This window comes from Elephantulus edwardii, unplaced genomic scaffold, assembly GCF_000299155.1.
Source record: "Elephantulus edwardii isolate Elephantulus edwardi_28Jun2011 unplaced genomic scaffold, EleEdw1.0 scaffold00022, whole genome shotgun sequence".
Classification (NCBI taxonomy): Eukaryota; Metazoa; Chordata; class Mammalia; order Macroscelidea; family Macroscelididae; genus Elephantulus; species Elephantulus edwardii.
In genome coordinates this window covers 10,861,888-10,882,518 of record NW_006399772.1, presented here as the reverse complement: position 1 = coordinate 10,882,518, position 20,631 = coordinate 10,861,888, and the positions used below count along the sequence as shown (strand labels likewise).

At 38.6% G+C, this 20,631-nt stretch overlaps 1 protein-coding gene across 1 annotated transcript in view; it reads right to left on the bottom strand.

Annotated features, from left to right (window-relative positions):
• Positions 1-13,196: 13,196 nt before the first annotated feature.
• Positions 13,197-20,631, bottom strand: part of SLC26A4 (solute carrier family 26 (anion exchanger), member 4) — an 89,811-nt gene continuing 82,376 nt past the window's right edge. Inside the window, exons 19-20 of the mRNA XM_006882690.1 lie at positions 19,430-19,513; positions 13,197-13,220 (exon numbers count right to left, since the gene is read on the bottom strand). Of these exons, the coding sequence (XP_006882752.1) occupies positions 13,197-13,220; positions 19,430-19,513 (108 nt within the window). The remainder of the gene's footprint in view (positions 13,221-19,429; positions 19,514-20,631) is intronic.

Genomic DNA, 20,631 nt, shown 5'->3' with positions numbered 1-20,631 from the left:
TAAAGAATTTTTTTTTATTATTTTTGTGTTAGTGTACTGTCAAATCAGATCTGACTGGTACAGGAGGAGATTGTCCCTCCTTCCCCGGCAGAGCTTCTGGTGGATTTGAACCGTGCACCTCTGGGATTGTAGTTGCAGCTCCTTGCCACTAGGCCACCAGAGCTCCCCAAGGAGGCTTCTTAATGGGGGAGGATGATAAAACATTTTCTATAAACTGACTCCTAGAAAGAGAAACTAGCCAAGTAAACTAGCCAAGATGGACTTGATTAATTCAAAATGGCCCAGTCTTCCTCCACTGGCCCCCAAACAAGAAGTGAAGATGCTTACCAGCCAGTCAAAAAATTGCCCAATATATCTTCTTTCTTTTACTTGTCTTGCCCCAAACCTTGGAACTTTCTCATCTGACTTCTAGATCAGACACTCCACAGTCCATGAGGAGAACATTAGGTTAATGATTTCATACACAGATGTATAATATTGTGACATTTTCTTTATAACAGTAGACACAAGGCCTGTCAGGAAGAGAACTGTCATTGGGGGTTTAGAGAAGGATGTGCTGTTCCTCTATCAGGAACAACACTCCAGGTTATCAGAATAGAATAAGAGTTGACTTGTTTGGTTTGATTGAAGAGTCCCTGATTGGAGCAAATGGCTGATATCCTGGATGGCTAACCAAGATACTAATCTACCCAGAGCACCTCAGGGAAAAGGCCTGGTAAATCCCTTTTGAAAATCTTGTGGAGCACAGTACTACTCTCATGCACCTGGATCACCATAAGTTGACTCTGAGTCAACTGATCTTAATTTCCGAGGAGAGGAAGGGAATCCCAGCCTTTTCCTGCCTTAGTTTTTCATCTACTACAAATGTTTGCTTATCTTCTGAAATAAGAAGAAAGGAGAGAAATAGCAATACAATAGAGGCTTGATCCACATTTATCCTCCCTCAGGCACCAAATAAATTCTGAATGGGTATTCTACACTGTGTCTAGTGCAGGATACTTATTAGACTCCTTCTGAATACTCCAAGGAGCTGATAAGCTGCTCCCCTGGAACCTGATAGTACTAGGTTCTCTTTATTCATCTCCAGGGTTTTGAACCACAGCACTGAAGTTCACTCACTGCACGTTATACAAACGCATTGTACTGTTTTGAACAATAGTTATAAACTATCTTTCATTGCTATTGGGTTGGAACCAACTCGTAGCTACCCTTCCACACACACACAAAGACTGTACATAGAATGGTCAATAGATTGCCCATCTTTCTCCCATTGAGCAGCCAGTGGATTCGACCCACTCGGTTTTGGGTTTGCTGCACAACTTCTTTGGCCACCAGAGCTCCTGTTTGTTTCTATAACATTAATTTCAATACCCACAAGGAAATAGTACATTCTCCCACTTCCACCTTGTAATTTTTATTTATTCTCTACGATACTGTTTTGAAGACTAAATCGGTAATGCATTTAACTGGATTAGCATCACACCCAAGCAAATGCCTGACAAAGCATAACGTTAGTTCTATCTAACCTCTTTAGCATCAAATCCAGTTAAGCTTAAAATCCTTGACTCTAAGACGGTTTTGAGATTGTGTCCACTGGGTGGCGATAGACGCAGGTAAATAAAATCGCCCCTAGACTCGCTTCCCTTAAACTAGTGCATGGCCTGAGACAAATGAAACGGAAAGGGTCCTAAAGCAGGTACAGGTATCATTTTAGCCTCAAAATTAAGAATTCTATCCATAAAAATTACTCATAACTACCTGGATAGAACGTGTCCTTAAAAATTGCAAGTCACAAAATTAAAAAAAATTGCAAGTCAAACATGATCTAGTTTCTGGTTTTTGGGCCCAGGGAATAGCTCATGTAAAGAGTCAGCTGAAAAAAGTTGATTAATCTGTCTTGTTCTGCAGAGGAAGTGCTCTCACTGTGAATGAGATCAAGTGTGTTGAATTTGTAGGCAAGCCAGGCCGGTGCAGATGGTTCTCCCTCATCTCACTCTCTTCATTCACCTCACTGTCCTCACTCACTCATTACTGTTGAGTCAGAATCGACCGTTGGTTGACTCTCCACTGGGTTTTTGGAGGCAGTAAATACCATGGGAGGAAATGCCCGTCTTCGTCCAGTGGAATCAATTGTGGATTTGAACCACGAGGGAGCCGCCAGCAGCGCTGTGGACTGCACCCCAAGAGCGCCGTAACCTTACTTGGATGCAAGAGAAAGAAGGTATGAGGTACATTGGTTAAAGTTTTGGGGGGCTCATTGTAAAGTTGGCAGTTTGGAACCACGAGCTGCTCTAGGGGAAAACGATGTGGGAGTCTGCTACCAGAAAGATTTAGAGCTTTGCAAATGCTACAGAGCGTTTTTTGCTCCTCCTGCTGGATCAGAGCCTAAATTAGTAACTGGCTTAGCATCACACTTAAGCAAATGCCCGACAAAGGATAATGTCCGTTATCTTCATCCTTTTTAGCACTAAATGCACTCAAACTTAAAATTCTAGATTCAAGGAAGGGTTTGATATTATGTCCAGAAGATGGAGCCAGAAGATGGTAAGAAGTTTATGCACAGAGGCTAAGTGTTAGATTGATAAGATTGGTGGTTAGAACCAAGCCAACACTCCACAAGAAAGATACGGCAATCTTTAATAAAGCCGAATGCCTGACAAGCTCTATGGGGCAGCTCTACTCCATCCTGTAGGGTCACCATGAGTCGGAATCAACTTGTAGACAAAGGATTTGCTTTGGTTGAGATGTTGGGTTGTATACTGTTGAGTCGGGACCAGCCCATAGCTAACCCTCCAGTGGGTTTTCAGAGGCAGTAAATCTCAGGAAAGGAGATTGTCCACCCTTCTCCCGTCGAGCAGCTGGTGGAATTGGTTGGGGTATATGTGTTTGATCTCCTCTTATATTTTGTCACATGCTTTTAGTTCTCTATTTTTCGATATTTTTAATTCTTCCACAAGTAATGGCTCTATTTACTAAAAAAACCTGCTTGTTGCCAGAATCAGAACTGACTCATAATTGACCCTCCAGTGGGTTTTTAAAGGCCATAAACTGCACAACAGGAGATAACTCAACTTTCTCCCGTTGAGCAGCTGGTGGATTTGAACTTTCTTCTTAGGTTGGCAGCACAACTCCTTACCATTAAGCCAACCTCACTGTTTAGAACGAAAACAAACAAACAAAAAACCCACCAGGAGGAGTGGAGTCAGTAGATTGAGTGGAGTCAGATATAAATAATTCTTAAAATTACCACAGAGCATTTGTTCAACAGGGGTTGAACAGCAACTTGCTTGCATAGGAAATGTCCTCTATGATAATCATTCTTCAACGAGGACCTTCAGAATGAGAATGCCAAAACAAAGTTTTAACATGGAGTTTTCAAGCTGATGATAATCTTTTAAACATTTACTAGTTAGTAATTTGCACTAAAGATACTGTCACGGAGTTCAATCAGACTTTCTTAAGAGTCTGAGAATTTTGAATGTTCAAAGGAGGTCTCCTTTTATTCTGGGTTGTTGTCATATGTGTAACACCTAACCATAATATTCCTTTTAAACAGTTATTTCATTCATCTGTTGCAATGCAGTATTCATTATTTATCCCCTCTTTTCTTAATTTCCCCCAACCCCCAAGTCAATCCTGTTTTATGAGTGGTGTTTTGTAGTATGAATTAAAATCTAACTTTTCTGTAAACTTTTGTTAAAATTACAATTAAAGTAAAAAAAAATCATTTAAAAAAGGGGCATAAGGGAGCTCTGGTGGCCTAGTGGCAAGAAGCTGCACTGCAATCCCAGACGTACACAGTTCAAATCCACCAGGTGCTCTGCTGGAGAAGGAGGGGCAATCTCCTCCTGTACCAGTCAGATCCAAGTTGACGGTACAAACACAAAAAATAATAAAATAAAATTTAAAAATAAAATAAAATAGGGAGATAGTATCCACCTCATAGGATTGTTCTGAGAATTGAATAAAATACAAGACAAGGAAAGCATGTGATTTATTGCCTCTGAAAGCCTGATGATGGCAAACAACAGTGACAAGGTGGGCTGGGCTGTGCTTGAAGCCAGCTCTTGTGGAGTGGGCTGCTAACCAAAAGGCTGGCCTCTCAAACTCTCCTTTACAACCTAAAGAGCTCATTTTCTAGCATGACTTCAGATAATACTGTGATGTGATCCACAGATTTTCAATGACTAAATTTTGGGAAGGCTTTTATTGTAGTTGTAGTCTGGAAGTTTCACGAAAATTGGTCCATCATGGGCAACTCTACTGTTATGTGACATATTAGGGCAGAGTTTACTGATGATAAGCCAAACTTGTTACCAGTTGAGTCAACTCTAACTCACTGCAGTCCTCTGGACAGAGTAAAATGGCCCCAAAGGATTTCCAAAGATAAAATCATTATGTTGTTGTTGTTGTTAGGTGCCGTTGAGTCGAACACGACTCATAGTGACCCTATGAACAAAAGACCTGAACACTGTTCTATCCTGTGCCATCCTCACACTTCTTGACACACAAGACCTATTTTCAGCAGTCACCCTTATCAATCCACCTGGTTGAGGGTCTTTCTCCACCCTTCCCAACATCATGTGCTTTTCCAAGGACCTTCTAGCAACATGTCCAAAGTATGTGAGGCAAAGCCTCATCATTCTTACTTCCAAAGAATGCCCTGGCTAGACCATCTCCAAAACATATCTGTTTGTTCTCTTAGCCATCCATGTGATGGTCAGTGCTCTTCTCCAACACCATAACTCAAAGGGATCAATTCTTTTTCTGTCATCCTTATTCATTGTCCAGGTATCAGATGCATAGCTAGTAATCAGAAAGACTATCGCCTGAATCAGATGCACCTTAGTGCTCAAACTCTCAGGGTTCAGAGCTATTGTACATAGGGTCGCTATGAGTTGCAGGCAACTTAACAACACATAACAACAACAAATAAATATACAGGCAGTTTTTACATACCACATACTACCCCATACATGTGTTATGACACACCACAGTTATGATATTTTTTCACATCTTGCCATTAGTACCATATACAATGTTCTAGTGTGTAAATTCCTTGTTGGCTAGAGCTCCTAATTAAAGAATTTCTTAGTCTCCTAATAAAGAGTCTTTCCCATTCCCTCTTCTCAATGGAGTTCTGGTGGCTTAGTGGTAAGAAATTGTGCTTCCAATGCAAAGCACATGGTTCAAATCCACCAGCAGCAGCTCTGAGGGAGAAAAGTGAGCAGTCAACTCCCATGTGATTATCTGCTCCGAAAGCACACTGGAGGATCAGCTATGGGTGGATTCCAATTCTACGGTAAACAACAAAAAGTGTGTAAATAACTTATTGTTTTCACATCAACTTCCAAAGGCAAATAAAGCTCAGATCTGAAAATATTAATAATAAAAGGCAATAATGGTGAAAAAAAAGTTTTAAATGAGGAATTCCAATTTACAAAACAATGAATTTATGGAGCATTTCTCAGAATAGGACCCAACCATAAATTGGAGACTACTTGTAATCTGTACCTTCTTCAGAGATACAACCAATTCCTTCAGGTTGGTGTTGACTGAATTGAATTGTATTAATTAACTCACAATAAATGTACTCTGTTACACTAACTTTTTTGTGTGACTCTAAGCATTTGCATTTCAGACACCTACTATGTGTCTGAAAGTAGACTTGAAGCACTTGCTCAAAACATCAAGGACTACAGCCTTCAGTATGGGTTACAGTTCAACATTAGGAAAACAAAAATCTTTACCACAAGGTCAATAGACAATATTGTGACAGATGGAGAAGAGATAGAAAATAATGGTTTCATGTTACTTGGATTCACAATCAACAACCTCGTTACCAGCAGTCAGGAAATCAAAAGGTGTGTTGCATTGGAAAAGTCTGCAGACAGGGAACTCTGTAAAGTGCTGAAGAGTATATATGTCAGTTTAAAGAGTAAGGTGCTCCTGATCAAAGTAATGGAGTTTTCAAATTACTTGCTATGCACTTAAGAGCCGAACAATGAATAAAGACCACAGAAAAAGAATCAATGACTTGTGGTGCTGGAGAAGGCACTGAATATCCCACGGATTCCCAATGAACAAATATGTCTTGGAGAGTACAGTCAGGATGCTCCGTTTAGGGAAGGATGGTGGGAACTTCATCTCACATACTTTGGGCATGTTATTAGGAGAGCCAGTTCTTGAAGAAAGACATCCTGCTTGGAAAACTGAAGGGCCAGTAAAGAGGGGAAACATTTTCAGCCAGATAGATTGACACCATGGCTGTAACAATGGGCTATTGTGTAGCAGAGATGATGAGGCTATCACAGGATAGGGTAGGATTCAGACTTGATACTCATAGGGTTGCTATGATTCGCACTCAAATCAAAGACATCTAACAACACCAACTGGCTCTGAATACTAAAATGTATATAGCGGTGAGGTTTCTGTCCTGAACATGTAGCCAGATTTTAATAACAGGAGTATCTATTCCAAGATCAAAATACGGAATGTGTGTGTGAGTGCCACTGTTTTGATTGATGGATTACCAAGCTCTTATAATAGCTTTGTCCAAGAGAGAAATTGATAACATATACTTTGCTTTGGGTTTTGGACTGTTTTACCTTCAAAACCAAATACTTTAATCTTTGGCCAATATTAATCCACCAGAAACTTTTTAAAGGCACATGCTGTTATTTTCCACAGCGACTGCACCATTTTAAAGTCCCAATAGCAGTGTACAAGGTTCTAATTTTTATATAAGATTTCCAGTATTTGTTGTGGTCTGTTTTCTCTGAACTTTGCTGCTAATGTAATATGACAAGATCTCATCACTTTGGTCTGTATCTATTTAATAGACATTGAATTTTCATATGTTGTTTGCCTTTTCAATGTTTTCTTTGATTAAGTGACTGTTCATGTCCTATGCTGATTTTTAAAACTGGTTTGTCTTTTTGTTGTTGACTTGTTGAGTCTTCTAAATGTTAGTTCCTTATCTGGTATTTTGTTTGTTTGTTTGTTTGTGCGTGTACCATCAAATCGGATCTGACTGGTACAGGAGGAGATTGTCCCTCTTTCTCCAGCAGAGCATCTGGTGGATTTGAACTGTGAACCTCTGGGATTGCAGTGCAGCTTCTTGCCACTAGGCCATCAGAGCTCCCCTTATCTGATATTTTGTTGCAAATTTTTTCCCTTTATTAGAAACTCTTTTTTGGAGAAGTTTTTGGATGTACAAAAACCATCTCATTTTTAGGAAGTTCCATTTACATAATTTGTCTTTTGAACTTTGATTTGTTTGATGTGTTTAGTAGTGTATTTATACCTTAAAGTTTACCTCTATTTTTTCTTTGATGACTTTTATAGTTTTAAATTTTACATTTAGGTCTTAGGTACTTCTTGTGTTAGTTTTGTATTAGGTATTTAATTTTTCTGTGAATAGATATGGAGTTTAATATAATTTATTAAAGAAACTATCTTTTTCACCATTTAATTAGTTTCAGCCCTTAATTAAAGATCACCCATAAGTGGATGGATTTCAATTCTTTTTCCATTGGTTTATGTGTCAATTATTGTACCCATACCATGCTTTTTTGACTACTATAGCTATATAATAAATTTCGAGATTGAGGAGTATTAAGCATCCTACTTTGTTTTTATTCTTTAGTAGTATTTTGCCTATCTCAGGCCTTTTCCCCTAGGGTTTGTCTCTGCTGATGGTACTTTAATTTTTTTCTTCTCTTTTTTTCTTTCTTCCCCTCATCTTATTCTGGAATTACAATCACATATAAAGTTTTTCTAATTATTAGGCTTTCTTCATTCCTGGTTTTGTTTAAGGTTTTTTTTTCCTCCTTAATTTTTTTCGAAAATCAATTGTGTCCAGGGATTTGGCCTCTATTTCCTGATTCTGTCTTCCATTGACTTTGTTCTGCTTCTGTATCTTTCTACTGAATTACCTATTTCTGGAATTTTATTGTTAATCTTTTATATTTCTAGTTGTTTCAGTGTAGTTTCTAATTATTTCTCTTGAATTTGTCATTTTTTCCTGTTTCATTTTCCTGAATTATTTTACTGCTATTTCTGTGTTTTCTTTCGCTTAGTGTGTGTTTTTCTTGATCTCTTGGCTCCCTATCAAGTAGTTCTATTCGTATTCCTACTCCAGAGGATGTTCTGGTTCTCCATTTTTGCCATTTCTTTTAATCTTGTCCTGCATCTTAATGTGATTTGGTGTTATTATGTGTTTGTTTGCTGTATCTTCATTTTTTGTTTTGTTTTGATATATTCAACTAGGTGAATCAAGGGTGGGGAGTAGATGCCTGGCTAGGCAATCCCTTTGCCTCTTTTTCCTCCCACCGTCCCAATGACCTTTCAGTTCTCAGAGAGGCCTCCTCCCAGGGGAGTGCCTTCCTGTCTCTGCCTGTGTGCCTTCTGGTTGAACATTTCATCTCTAGATCTGTGCCTGGTCATTCCTTCCTCAGAAATGGTTGCTAAAAGCATACCAACCCTTGTTGTTCTCCATCACAAACAGTAATCATCATGTATTTATCAGAATGTTTACTTGTTTATTGACTGTCTTCCACATTACATTATACACATTCCACAGCTTCACTATAAACGCCATGAGAACCAAGAGGCTGTTCTGTTTACCATTCACTGGATACCCAGCACCTAGTTCTATGCCTATAACAAAATGGTTGTACAATGCTGTTAGGAGATACTGAGTTGATTTCAACTCATAGCTAGACTATAACTACCCTGTATGTTTTCTGTTCTGTAATCTTCACAAGGGACCACAAACCCTCTGCCCTGCATAGTTACTGGGTAACTTTGAACCTCTTGATTAGTAGATGAGCACTTAACTGTTGAACTATGAGAACTCCTTAGATATCCAACATCCAATGAATGAATGCAGAACTGATGGGGGGGAAATAGCACCTGCATCTTGGGCAGGGGGTGAAAGGTTGCAGGGACAGTGAAGACTTGTGAAGGTGGAAGGAAAAGTCCAGTTGTGTAGGTCCTTAGTGTAGTCTTCATGCCCTAATATATTTTTTTTAAAAAATGCTTTATTTTATTATTATTTTTTTGTGTGTGTACTGTCAAATCGGATCTGACTGGTACAGGAGGAGATTGCCCCTCCTTCTTCAGCAGAGCATCTGGTGGATTTGAACCATGTGCCTCTTGGATTGCAGGGCAGTTTCTTGCCACTAGGCCACCAGAGCTCCCTATGCCCTAATATCTTAAGGTGAGGGATGGACTGTGTTTCTGATTAGATCAACCACTTAACATGGAACAGAGAGCCTGGGAAGAAAGGGCAGCAAAGCTTCAGCTGTTTAACGTTTTGGAGAGGCAGCAAGCAGCAAGCAAGCAGAGAGAGCTTGTTTGCCAGAGCTTGTATTTTATCACAGATATTTAATAACCGGTTTAAACAGAAATATTAAACAATCACTTCTTTCTTTGCTTTAAGAACCAAAAGTTTTTTCTTCTTCTTTTTTTTTTACAAGCAAGTAAAACCAGAAAAGACAATGACTCCTACATAGAAACAGTAGCGTGTTTTCTCAAAAGTAATACCTTGAAAGAGTATAAATAATAGAATGCTAACAAGTATTGTTTAAAAAGGATAAATTGCAAAACAAAAGTCAGATTAGTGGATCAAACTTTTTACTTCTAAATTGAAAAGGCGAATATGTCTACTTGCATCTTAGGAAATAAAGGGGAGGGGGAACCCAACCCAATAAAAACAAAAACCTCATTCATGTCTGCTTTACTTTCACCTTTTGAGTTTATTTCTAGGTACCCACGTCAGCTGGTTAGATTAGCCAGGTAATGTAATCTAGCCTTTTTTCCCCTTTATCTCTTTCCAGATTGAGGGATAAAGTCCAAGGCCCTTAGAATCTCACCCCAGTAATACTTGCAGATTCCTTTCTTTTTTTTTTTTTTAAAGTTTGATGAATTTATTTTAAATGTAAACCTTAAAAACATGGTAAATGCTTTTTCTTTTTTTATATATAATTATATTTTATTAATTTTCTTAGCTACTTCCTGCTGAAAAGGGACGCTGTGGGTTTCCTTTCTTACCACTTCCTTCTCTTATCTACTTAATAGGAAGCTTATTGCACAAAGGTCATGGGCTCACAATTATGGTCAAGACCTTTCCTGTTCAGCCAAATACTTCCATGCCAGGGATCCAAGGTATAGAAGGATGTTCAGGCCTCTTTTCTTTGTATGAGCTGTGGTGATAGAGTGCATATTCCAGGGTCCTGGTTACATTCTGCCTTTTGGTCCTGGTTACATTCTGCTTTTTGAGCTGGGTTCTGGCTACACAGTGTGTTTGTTTTGTGAAAATTCTTCAAGCACACTATCATTCATATACCTTTTTGTATGTATATTGGGACATAATGAAATGCTGGCATAACACAATGAGAAAGAACTGCACAAATTAGGCTGGAAATATTTGGGTGAAAAAGACAAAATTTAACAGAGACGTTTATCAATAGCATGGTTTATTGCACAGAGGTCTCCTTTACAAAAAGGAACTGCACATAAATGGAAGCCAGAGTTATAGAAGTCATTAAAATGATTGAGAAAAGGTAATGACAACTTGAAAAGTAGCATTTTTGTTATTCTATTTTGTTCAGAAATAGTGCAGTGATTTAATAGACCAACTTTACATTTAATAAAAATATATGCAAATATATACAAATGTACACGATTTTTAAAATTTGTTCTTGAAATTAATATACAATACCTGACTCTTATTCTCTAGATACAAAAATACAACAAAAGATGCCTTTAATTTCAAGTAAAATCTTCATTAACAATACAGAATTGAAAGACTGCCTCCTATTCACAAAATGCATAAGAAATAGTATTTAAGATAGCTTGGGAAATAAACAGTGTGTGGCCATAGATCACAAATGGTCACAAATGGACCCAAGATAGAACTTTGGTACTTCCTTCAAACAAATAAACAAGAAAGTGATCAGTGCATAGTTCCTCTATTGAACAGAGGTATTCACCAATTCTCTGCAAGGCTATTATATTCACTTTTTAGGGAAGTGACTTATTATCCTTATAGGCAGGTATCTCTATGAAACCATTATAATTCTGATTATGCTGTGCTCAGGAGTGGGAGAATTGTGTTCTGAGTCAGTCAAACAGTATTTTGAGCATGAAAGCTTTCTAACATCACAGTCCATTACAACTCGCTCACATTCTAATGCTGAGTAATAGAGCTGGGTAGTGGGCCGTTATTTAATAGATTTCAAAAGAAAAATTAGCTTTTGAAGAGCCACGCATTTAGGAATTTCACATCTAGATCAAGGGACAGTGACAATTGTGAGGGTGGCACAGGGCTGGCAGTATTTCTCTTTCTGTTGAATGCACTATGAGTAGGAACGTACTTGATTGCACTTCACAACAAGCAATGTTGCCAAGGAACAATATATACTTAACCAAGCAAGATATTGTCTTAGTTGGGGACGTAAGTAGTTCTTTTGTCTTGAAATGAAGTACAAGATCCCATAGTACTAAAATTTTAGAGGGCAAGACACTAATTTCAATCACACTCTCATAAACATTTATATTAATTTTTGTTGTTGTTAAAGTAACAGTTTTAGTGTGCTAAGCCCTGGTTTATAGTGGTAAAAGCACTCAGGTGCCAACAGAAAGGTTGATGACTAAATTCCCCCAACTGTCCCAGAAAGGAAGATGTGGCAGTGTTTCCACAAAGCTTTGCAGCCTAGGAAAGCCCATGGGACAGTTTTCTGCCCTCCTACAGAGTAGAGATGGTGGCATTAGTTTTGGTTTGAGTATTTTACATATTCCCATAATTATTTCTAGAGACTGAAAGAAATTAAATTGCTTTGTTAAGTTGGAGAGAGTCTATCATGTACTTCCTTTGATTTATATTGTGGTTCACAATTACTAAATTGTGAAAAGTGGTTTCTATGAGTCAAGATAATCTGCTTATTGCTTCACTTCTCTGAATCAATATTTATATTTACAGTCCAGTTCTGCCCCTTCTATATGAACCATTTTATTGATTATAAATTCTAGTTATAGATCTGATCACATACAACAGTTCATTAAGAAGAAATGGCCAAATTTGCCTATTTTTAAAGTTTTGATTTACTGTTGTTAGAAATCACTGCGTCAACTACAACTCATAGGAACCCTATAACAACAATCTGAACCTTGCCCTAACCTATGCCATCAACACAATCGCTGCCTTATCCAAGCCCATTGTTGCAGTCACTGTGTCAATCCATTTTGTTGAGAGTCTTACTCTTTAGATGATGCCTTATTCAAAGGACTGGCCCCTCTTGACATCATACCCAAAGTGTAAGAAGTATGTTAGATGATGCATCCTTGCCTCTAAACAGCATCTTGGTTTTACTTCCTTCAAAACAGACTAGTGTGTTCTTTTGGCAGTCCATGGGGTATTTAGTACTCCTCCCTAAATGCAACAATTATTCTTTGGTTACCTTTATTCATCATCCAACTTTCAGATGTATAGGAAGCAATTGATAATACTATGGCTTGGACCAGGCACATGTCAGTCTTTAAAATGACATTGTTGTATGTTGTTCTTTCATACTTGATGGCAGACTGTCTCAGTTCAACATGTCTTTTGATTTCTTTATTTTATATTGGTTTGCATACAAAATTCATATGCATTGTTTCACTCATTTCTTCATTCACATTGTGTTTCATTCATTCACTGCAGTTACCATGGATGTTGACCTTAGAGCCAAGTTTTGATTAATTTTCCACAAGTGATTTTGCAAGCATTACTGGATTTCCCTTATTCATTCTCTTCATTCATTTCTCTTAGTCATTCTCGACTCTTCTGTGCAGGGATTCTTGTATTAGCACACTTACTCTGGGGTGAATTCAAATGAACAAGATACTCCAACATTCACAAATCTGTTAGAGAGGATCAGTGGCATAACGTCAGCACATCCTATCCATTACCACATATCCTAGTACTACTATGCAATCACAATGCACATTTCATTCTATAAATAAATCCTAGAAATAGTTTTAGGGTTCCATGCAAAAAATGGGAAAACCCCCAAAATATCTAATGGGAAAAGAATGAGTATTTTTAAGTCCAAAGAAATATTTGCTGCAGAAAATGCTTGCATAGAATGGTATTGGTGGGGAAGTATTGCTTCATAATCCTTGTTCAACATGATCTCCTAGAACCCTCTCTCTCAAGAAGCAAGTGTGCGCATAGCCTGTGGAAACAAAGAGGAAATAAAGTGTTAAAGCAACGGATGCCACTTAAGTTGACATTACCTTTCGTACAAATGTGTGTCTCTCTTCATGATAGAAATAAAAATTCTATCCTACTTCATACCTTAACTGCATTTATTTAAAAACAACAATTACAATTTATTAAGCGATAATTACTATAAGTGAGATGCTCTGCTTATTGCTTTATGGACACCTTTTCATTTTCACAAACATTTGAGATATTTTTATCATTCCTATTTTACATGAATCTAAAATGACACCAGCATAAGCCATTTGCCTGGGGAGCCACAGCCAGTAAACTGTAGAAACATGACTAGTACCCAGCTATGTGGGACTCTAGAGCCCACTCTGAGAATCAGTGTTGTCACCAACTGGGTACAGACGGCACTGGCTGACACCAAAATGAGTGTCAAGAAAAGCTGTATGTGCAGTGTTTCAGCAGAACTTTCTGATTATTTATTAAATGAGAATGTGTCTGTCATTAGCTATAAAGGAGCCCTGCAGATGCAGTGGCTCCATGCTCAGCTGCTAATGGAAAGGTGAGTGATTGGGGGACACTCTCCCTAATAGCTCTGTAGGAGAATGACAGAGCAGTCAGCTTCTACAGAGATCACAGCCACGGAAGCCTATGGGGCAGTTACAGTCTGTCATACAGGGCCACTATCAGCCAGAATCTACTCAAAGTTTTAGTTAGTAATAACAATCATTTCTCTCAAGCCCAGTTTACACATATCAGTATGTTCACATGGCTAAAACTCTATGCTAGTTTATTTATTTTATTCTTTTTTGTGCATGTACCATCAAATCAGATCTGACTGGTACAGGAGGAAATGGTCCCTCCTTCTCTGGCAGAGCATCTGGTGGATTTGAACCCTGTACCTTTGGGATTGCAGTACAGCTTCTTGCCACTAGGCCTCAGAGGTCCCCTTAAAACTCTATGCTGGTTTATCTTTAAGGGAGCTCTGGTGGATTAGTAGTAAAGAATTATACTGTCAACCCAAAGAGATGAGGTTGGAATCCACCAGCTGCTCCATAAGGGAAAGATGGACCATTTCATGTGGTTTACTGCATCTAAAAACCCACTAGAGGGTCAGCTAGAAGTTGGTTCCGACTTCACCATACATAACATTTACTCTTATGATCTTCTAATGCATGGGGTTTTGTGTGTTTCTCTCTTTTTTTTCTGGTCTAATTTTTTTTAAATTTTAATTTTAATGAAAGTTTACAGAGACTTAGGGTTTCCAGGCATTCACTGTTGCACTTTTATGCCTTTCCTCCCTGCCACTTCACTCTTCTTGAAAAGTAAAAGAAAAACTCTTGCATTGTTATGCAATGTCTCCCCCCAAGACAACTCCACTGTGCAGCCTTCATTCTGGACTCCTGTCATGACAATAATACCCAATCATAAATCCCTTTTTAACAGTTCTCTCCCTCATCTGTTCCAATGCAACATACAGAATTCCTTCCCTCTTTCTCTGTCTTCCCTCAACCCCAACATGCATCCCGTTTTACAACAGTGGCCCTATGCAATATCTGTCCTTTTGTGAATGAGATATTTCACTCAGCACAATGTCCTCCAGGGTCATCCATTTTGCATAATATTTCATGAGTTCCTTGTTTTTCAGTGCTGCGTAGTATTCCATTGTGTGAATATACCAGAGCTTCTCTATGCATTTGTTTGTTGATGGGCACTTGGGTTGTTTCCAACTTTTTGCTATTGCGAACAAAGCCGCAATAAACATGGGTGTGCATATATCTGCTTGGGTGGCAGTTATGGTTTCTTTAGGATAAGTTCCCAATAGTGGAATTGCTGGGTCAAGTGGTATTTCTGCTTCCAACTTTTTGAGAAAGCACCATACAGCCTTCCATAATGGCTGCACCATTTTATACTCCCAGCAACAGTAAATAAGGGTTCCAGTTTCTCCACAACCTCGCCAGCATTTGTTGTTTGCTGTTGTTAAATTTTGCTATTCTTACTGGAGTGAGATGATATCTCATAATTGTTTTGATTTGCATCTCTCTTAGAGCTAGGGATTTTGAACATTTCTTCATGTGTTTGCTTGCTATCTGAATGTTTTCTTTGGTGAAGGGTCTATTCATATCCTGTGCCCCGTTTTCAATTGGGTTATTTACTCTTATATTGTTGTGGTGCTCCAATATTTTATAAATTCTAGTTCCTTATCTGACATGTCATTACCAAATACTTTTTCCCAGTCTGTGGCTTCCTTTTTACCCTGTTGGAGAAGTTTTTGGATGTGCTAATTCATGTTTTGTTGTTTTTCTTGCTGCTGGTGTCTCTGTAATTACTAATTTTGCCAAATTTTATGATGCTTCCCTGCCCCCCCTCCCTTGTTGTGTATCATAGAATTGGATACAATTGGCACAGGAGGAGAATGCGCCTCCTTCTCCAGAGGGGAATCTGGTGGATTTGAATTGTGCGCCTTTTTTGCCACTAGGCCACCAGCCTATGATGCTTTAGCAAAATATTGTGGCAATTATTTGTTTGGGAACTTACATCAATCTTTGTTGTTTTTTTTTTTAAGAATGAAGTTGTAACTAAAGGAAAATAAGAAGAAAAATATAAAAACTTTGTACTGTTACTAATAACATTACAATTAATAATGTAACTCAATGCAGAAAAAATTTATATAACAATTTCTTGTTAGGATTCAGATAGTCTAAGAAATTATATTTAATCAATTTGAAACTATAATAATTTCATATTATTTGAAGACTAAAAAGGAAACTGGTGGCCTAGTGGCAAGAAGCTGCACTGCAATCCTGAAGGCACAGGAGAATGATGGGCAATTTCCTCCTATGTGATTAACTGCTTCTGAAAACCCACCGGAGGGTCAGCTATGGGTCAGTTCTGACTCGACGGTACACAGCAACAATAAAACCTATAAGAAACACTGCTAATCATTCTATAGGCTCAAGTATGAGAGGAGGTCAACAAGTGAAGGTGTTATTGACACTATGAATTATTATACTGGGTCAAACCAACCTTAGTGATGTCATTGCTCTGAATATTGCTTTCCAAGACTGGAGAAAGTGAAATCAGAGTGCTCTTTGGAGCAAGGTTGGTGAAACTTCATCTCACATTCTTTGGGCTTGTTGTTAGGAAGGGCCAGTCCCTAAAGAAGGACACTGTCCTTGGAAGTAATAGAGGAAGAATCTTGACAATGTGGATTGACAGTGTGACTGTAGCAATGGGCTCAAGTGTGTTAGAAATGGTGAGGATGGCACAGGACAGGCAGGTTTCAGATCAATTGTTCGTCTACAGTCACTATAATTCATAGTTGATTCGACAGCACAAAACAACAATATCACATATAAAAGAACAGGGAGCTTTGACGGCCCAGTGGTACCAAGTTGTGCTGACAACATAAAGACAGGCAGACTGGGTTCACCAGCTGCTCCTCGGGAGGAGGATGGGCAATCTCCTCCCGTGTAATTTACAGCTTCTGAAAACCCACCAGAAGGCCAGTGATAAATCAGTTCTAACTCCAAAGTAATGACCTTTGTTTTTCCATCTAGGAACTCTACCATGAATCCTTTCTTACGGCTGTCAAGAAATGTTCCTATGACAACTGCTCAGCTTTTCCAGTTTTGATATATGGGTTTTTACTCAACCATGATCAGCCTTATGTCCATATGGTCACTAACTATTAAAGTTGGAAGGACTTCTCAGCTTATAACATTACCTTCCTCAACTCCTACAGATAAGATGTAGGCCTGGCTTTCAATGTAGTCACTTATTTCTTCTATAAAAATATGCTTCCTGTCTGTCCCTACTGTCTGGTTTTTCTAGAAGGATTGAAAAGTTCATTCTTTTCAACATTTCTATCAATACCTGGAGAAAGGCAGAGAAGACAAGATTGTCAGATTTATAGATGACACTGGTAGAGGTGGACAGATGATATACTAGGATAGATGACAAACCCAGAATTAAAAAACTAGGAACCACAGAGAGCATTCTAGCAGGAATATGTGTGATCCGGCAGTAGGGTTAAAAATATTAATCACTTAAATATCAATTGTGAGCCCACTGGGACCACAGTCTGTGTGAAAATACAGACCCTCTTCCACAGAAGGCAATAGTTTGATGTAGCTGTTCTGAAAACAAACATTTTTAACTCATAGTGAAGTAGAAGTCTGTCCTGGAGAGGGTGAAAGCAGGCTGCTCCCTGGAGACAAGGATTTCGAAGCTCTTTCTCACATACTTTGGGCACATGATTGGAAGGGTGGAGGGACAGCGCAGGAGAGAAAGATCCAGGATGAGATAGATTGACTCAGTGACGGGAGAAATGGGATTAAATCTGTCAGAGACAATGCAATTGGCTGAGGATAGGGCAGGGTTCAGAGCTAATGTACATAGGGTCACTATGAGTCACAGGCAACTCAGTGGCACATAGCAATAAAAAAATAAAAGTGTCCTTATGAAATCAAGTTTGCATGCCATCATCATGCTGATCTGCCTGTATCTGAAGTGTCTTCTTTTTGGCCAGTTAAGTGCTGACCAACTGTTGGTCTGTGAGGAACAGAAGTGGGAACTGGAGGAGTCTCACTAATAGCCAAGCTGGTAGAGATAAGAAAACTCATCTCGTGTTTACAGGGCTGTTCAGAGGAGTTTGTTTTCCTAGAGAAGGCAGATCTCAGTCCACTAAGGGGCTATGACCAGTTGTTACTGAGTTGATTGCAACACCTGATAACTTCACAGTAGACCTGTGCTCCACAGGATTTTCAGTAGCTGGCTTTTGGGAGCACTGGCGGCTTAGTGGTGAAGAGCTGCACTGCCAACCCAAAGGACTATGGTTCAAATCCACCAGCTGCTCCACAGGAGAAAGATGACCAATCTTTTCCCATACAATTTACTGCCTCTGAAAACCCACTGGATGGTCATTTATGAGTCAGTTCCAACTTGACATTACACACAACAACAACACAACATTTTAAGGTTTTCCTTCTGAGGCACCTCTAAGTGGACCTGAACCTGCCACCTTCCTGAAGCCTATCATAGCAGTTTAATCATGCAGGGATTCCACAGTGCCTAGTACAGAGAGATCAAGTTGAATTTGTAAGCACAACTAAAAGTTAAAGAACTATAACAGTATGATAAACTGCTTTACAAAGAAACCAATTGTCATCAGCAAATGTTCACACAGAAGCTGAATGAACATGCGGTAGGCATGGGCTAGGATTTCAGATTACTTGATTTAAAGGAAATCTTTCAACTTAAAAATTCTATGATCTTCTGTTTCCAACCATATGACATCCTAAAAGGCAAAGCTATAGAGCTGAGTGCTTGCCAAGGATGCAGGGGAGATAGAGAGAAATGAGAAGTGGAACACAAGCGGGTTTTAGGCCATCAAACTCTTCTTTATACATTCATAATGCATTAGTGGACATACGACATCATGCATTTACCAAAATTCATAGGACTATGAACTGTAGCTAAATAATAATAATAAATAATGTGTTCATCTTGGTTTATCATGGTTAAAAAATAATACACTAGCAAAGTATTAACAGGAGAAATGGGGGGTGGCAAGACTACTTTCTGCTCCATTTTTATATAAACTCAAAACTCTGTGTGTGTGTGTGTGTGTGTGTGTGTGTGTGTGTGTGTGTGTGTAAGTGTGTATAATTTTTGTTACCATTGTGGGTCCTATTTCCCTGCGTGATGGAGCCATACCTTTTACTCAGATGTGATTCCAAGTTTTAGTCCAGACTTTTGGGAATACTGTGATAACAGAAGACTACCAAAAGTGCATACAATGAATCTCAAGTTGGGGGAGTGTCTTTTATAACCATTTTCAATCAGATGGAGAAAAAGCATGATTATTGTCCTTCACTTAGTACTCCTGAAGCTTACAAAATGTCTGAGTTAGAAATTTTCCCCAAACTCCTAGCACATATGACTGAGAGAGAAAGAAAGTGGAGGTTTAGGTGTGAAATCAGGACCCGCATGTTGGCTCGTGCTAGTTCTGAAGATTCCTTTACGCTATGGACAAAAGGTTCAAGTACTTCATGTCTTCAAGGGAAAATTTCTATTACTGCTTTCCCTGTCTGTGAAGCCATTCTTTTGGTATTTCCCTTAAATTATTTCTCCTTTGCCATTTGAATTCTCCTACTTCTTTAAGATTAACTTAAAATTATATTCTTAGAAAGAATGTAGTAGTGATCTTACCTCATCCTGGACATCAAGTTCTTCTACCATCAGCTCTGCTTGCATTAATTCAAGAGGATCTTTCGAGTCTTGTATGAGTGAGATCTTGAAAAAAAAAAAAAAAAGAGAACATGGAGAGTATTTATTGGAAAAATAACAGCCTCAACCCACTTGAAACGCAGCTTCGAGTGGAAGCTTCGTTTGTGGTTCTCTTCTATAATCTAACACTTCAGAATCCTCTCCAGCTTTCGAGTTCTTTATTATTTCCCACCTTTGAGTTTTTCACCCTCATTTTCTTCCCCATTTAAGTATGAACTTGTAAGTTCTTCATTGTCTAAACTCCGTGGCAGCTCTCCACCCCAACCTCTGAATCGTGTGTCTCAACCAATCACTCTCTTCTCTCTAAATGATTCTGCAGTTGACAGCACTTCTCCTTCAATGGTAAGGTAAGAGCACTTAGTACAGCTCTGACCATCCAGTAAACTCGGGGTGCAGGACTTGTGACTGATGACAACAAACAGTCCCAGGTTGAATTTGATACAAATTCTTTTTACTGACAATGCAACGAATGCCAATGAACCATGGTGACTCCGCACAAAATCTCTGCTTTTTGAGGGTAATATGTAATTTAATTGTCTGTACAGTGGAAATCAACAACTGCTTAGCTCTGTCTTGAAGAAAGACATTACCAAAGAAATTCTAACTGTATATAATAAGGGCAAGAGTAAAATATTAGAAGCGCTATTTAGCTGCACTTATCTTGCAAAGGACTCCATATTTTTGCTCATATGGAAATGAATGATTTTAAGTGGAGAAGTTAGAATCTAGGTATTGCTACAAATTAGGGTGACCCTGAGACAGTCTTTGCAATGGTAAAATAAAGGGATACAAAGAGAAGCATAACATGACATCTACAACATCAATAACACAGAAGAGTCCTTTCCTTCTTCCTAAAAAAAAAAAAAGAAAAAAGCATGCACCACAAGCAAAGCTTTCTCATCATTTACCATAAATCTCTGACTCAGGGCTTTGCACTGGATTCTGAAGTATAAGGTTTCTGACCTGACAGGTCATCAGTACCGTTCACCCCAATAAACAATGCAACAGTAAGAATATTAATATAAGCACTCAGATTAATTTAATCTAATATTTGTTTGTTGTTGTTGTTGTTATGTGCCGTCGAGTCATTTCAGACTCATAGCGACCCTATGCACAACAGCTCT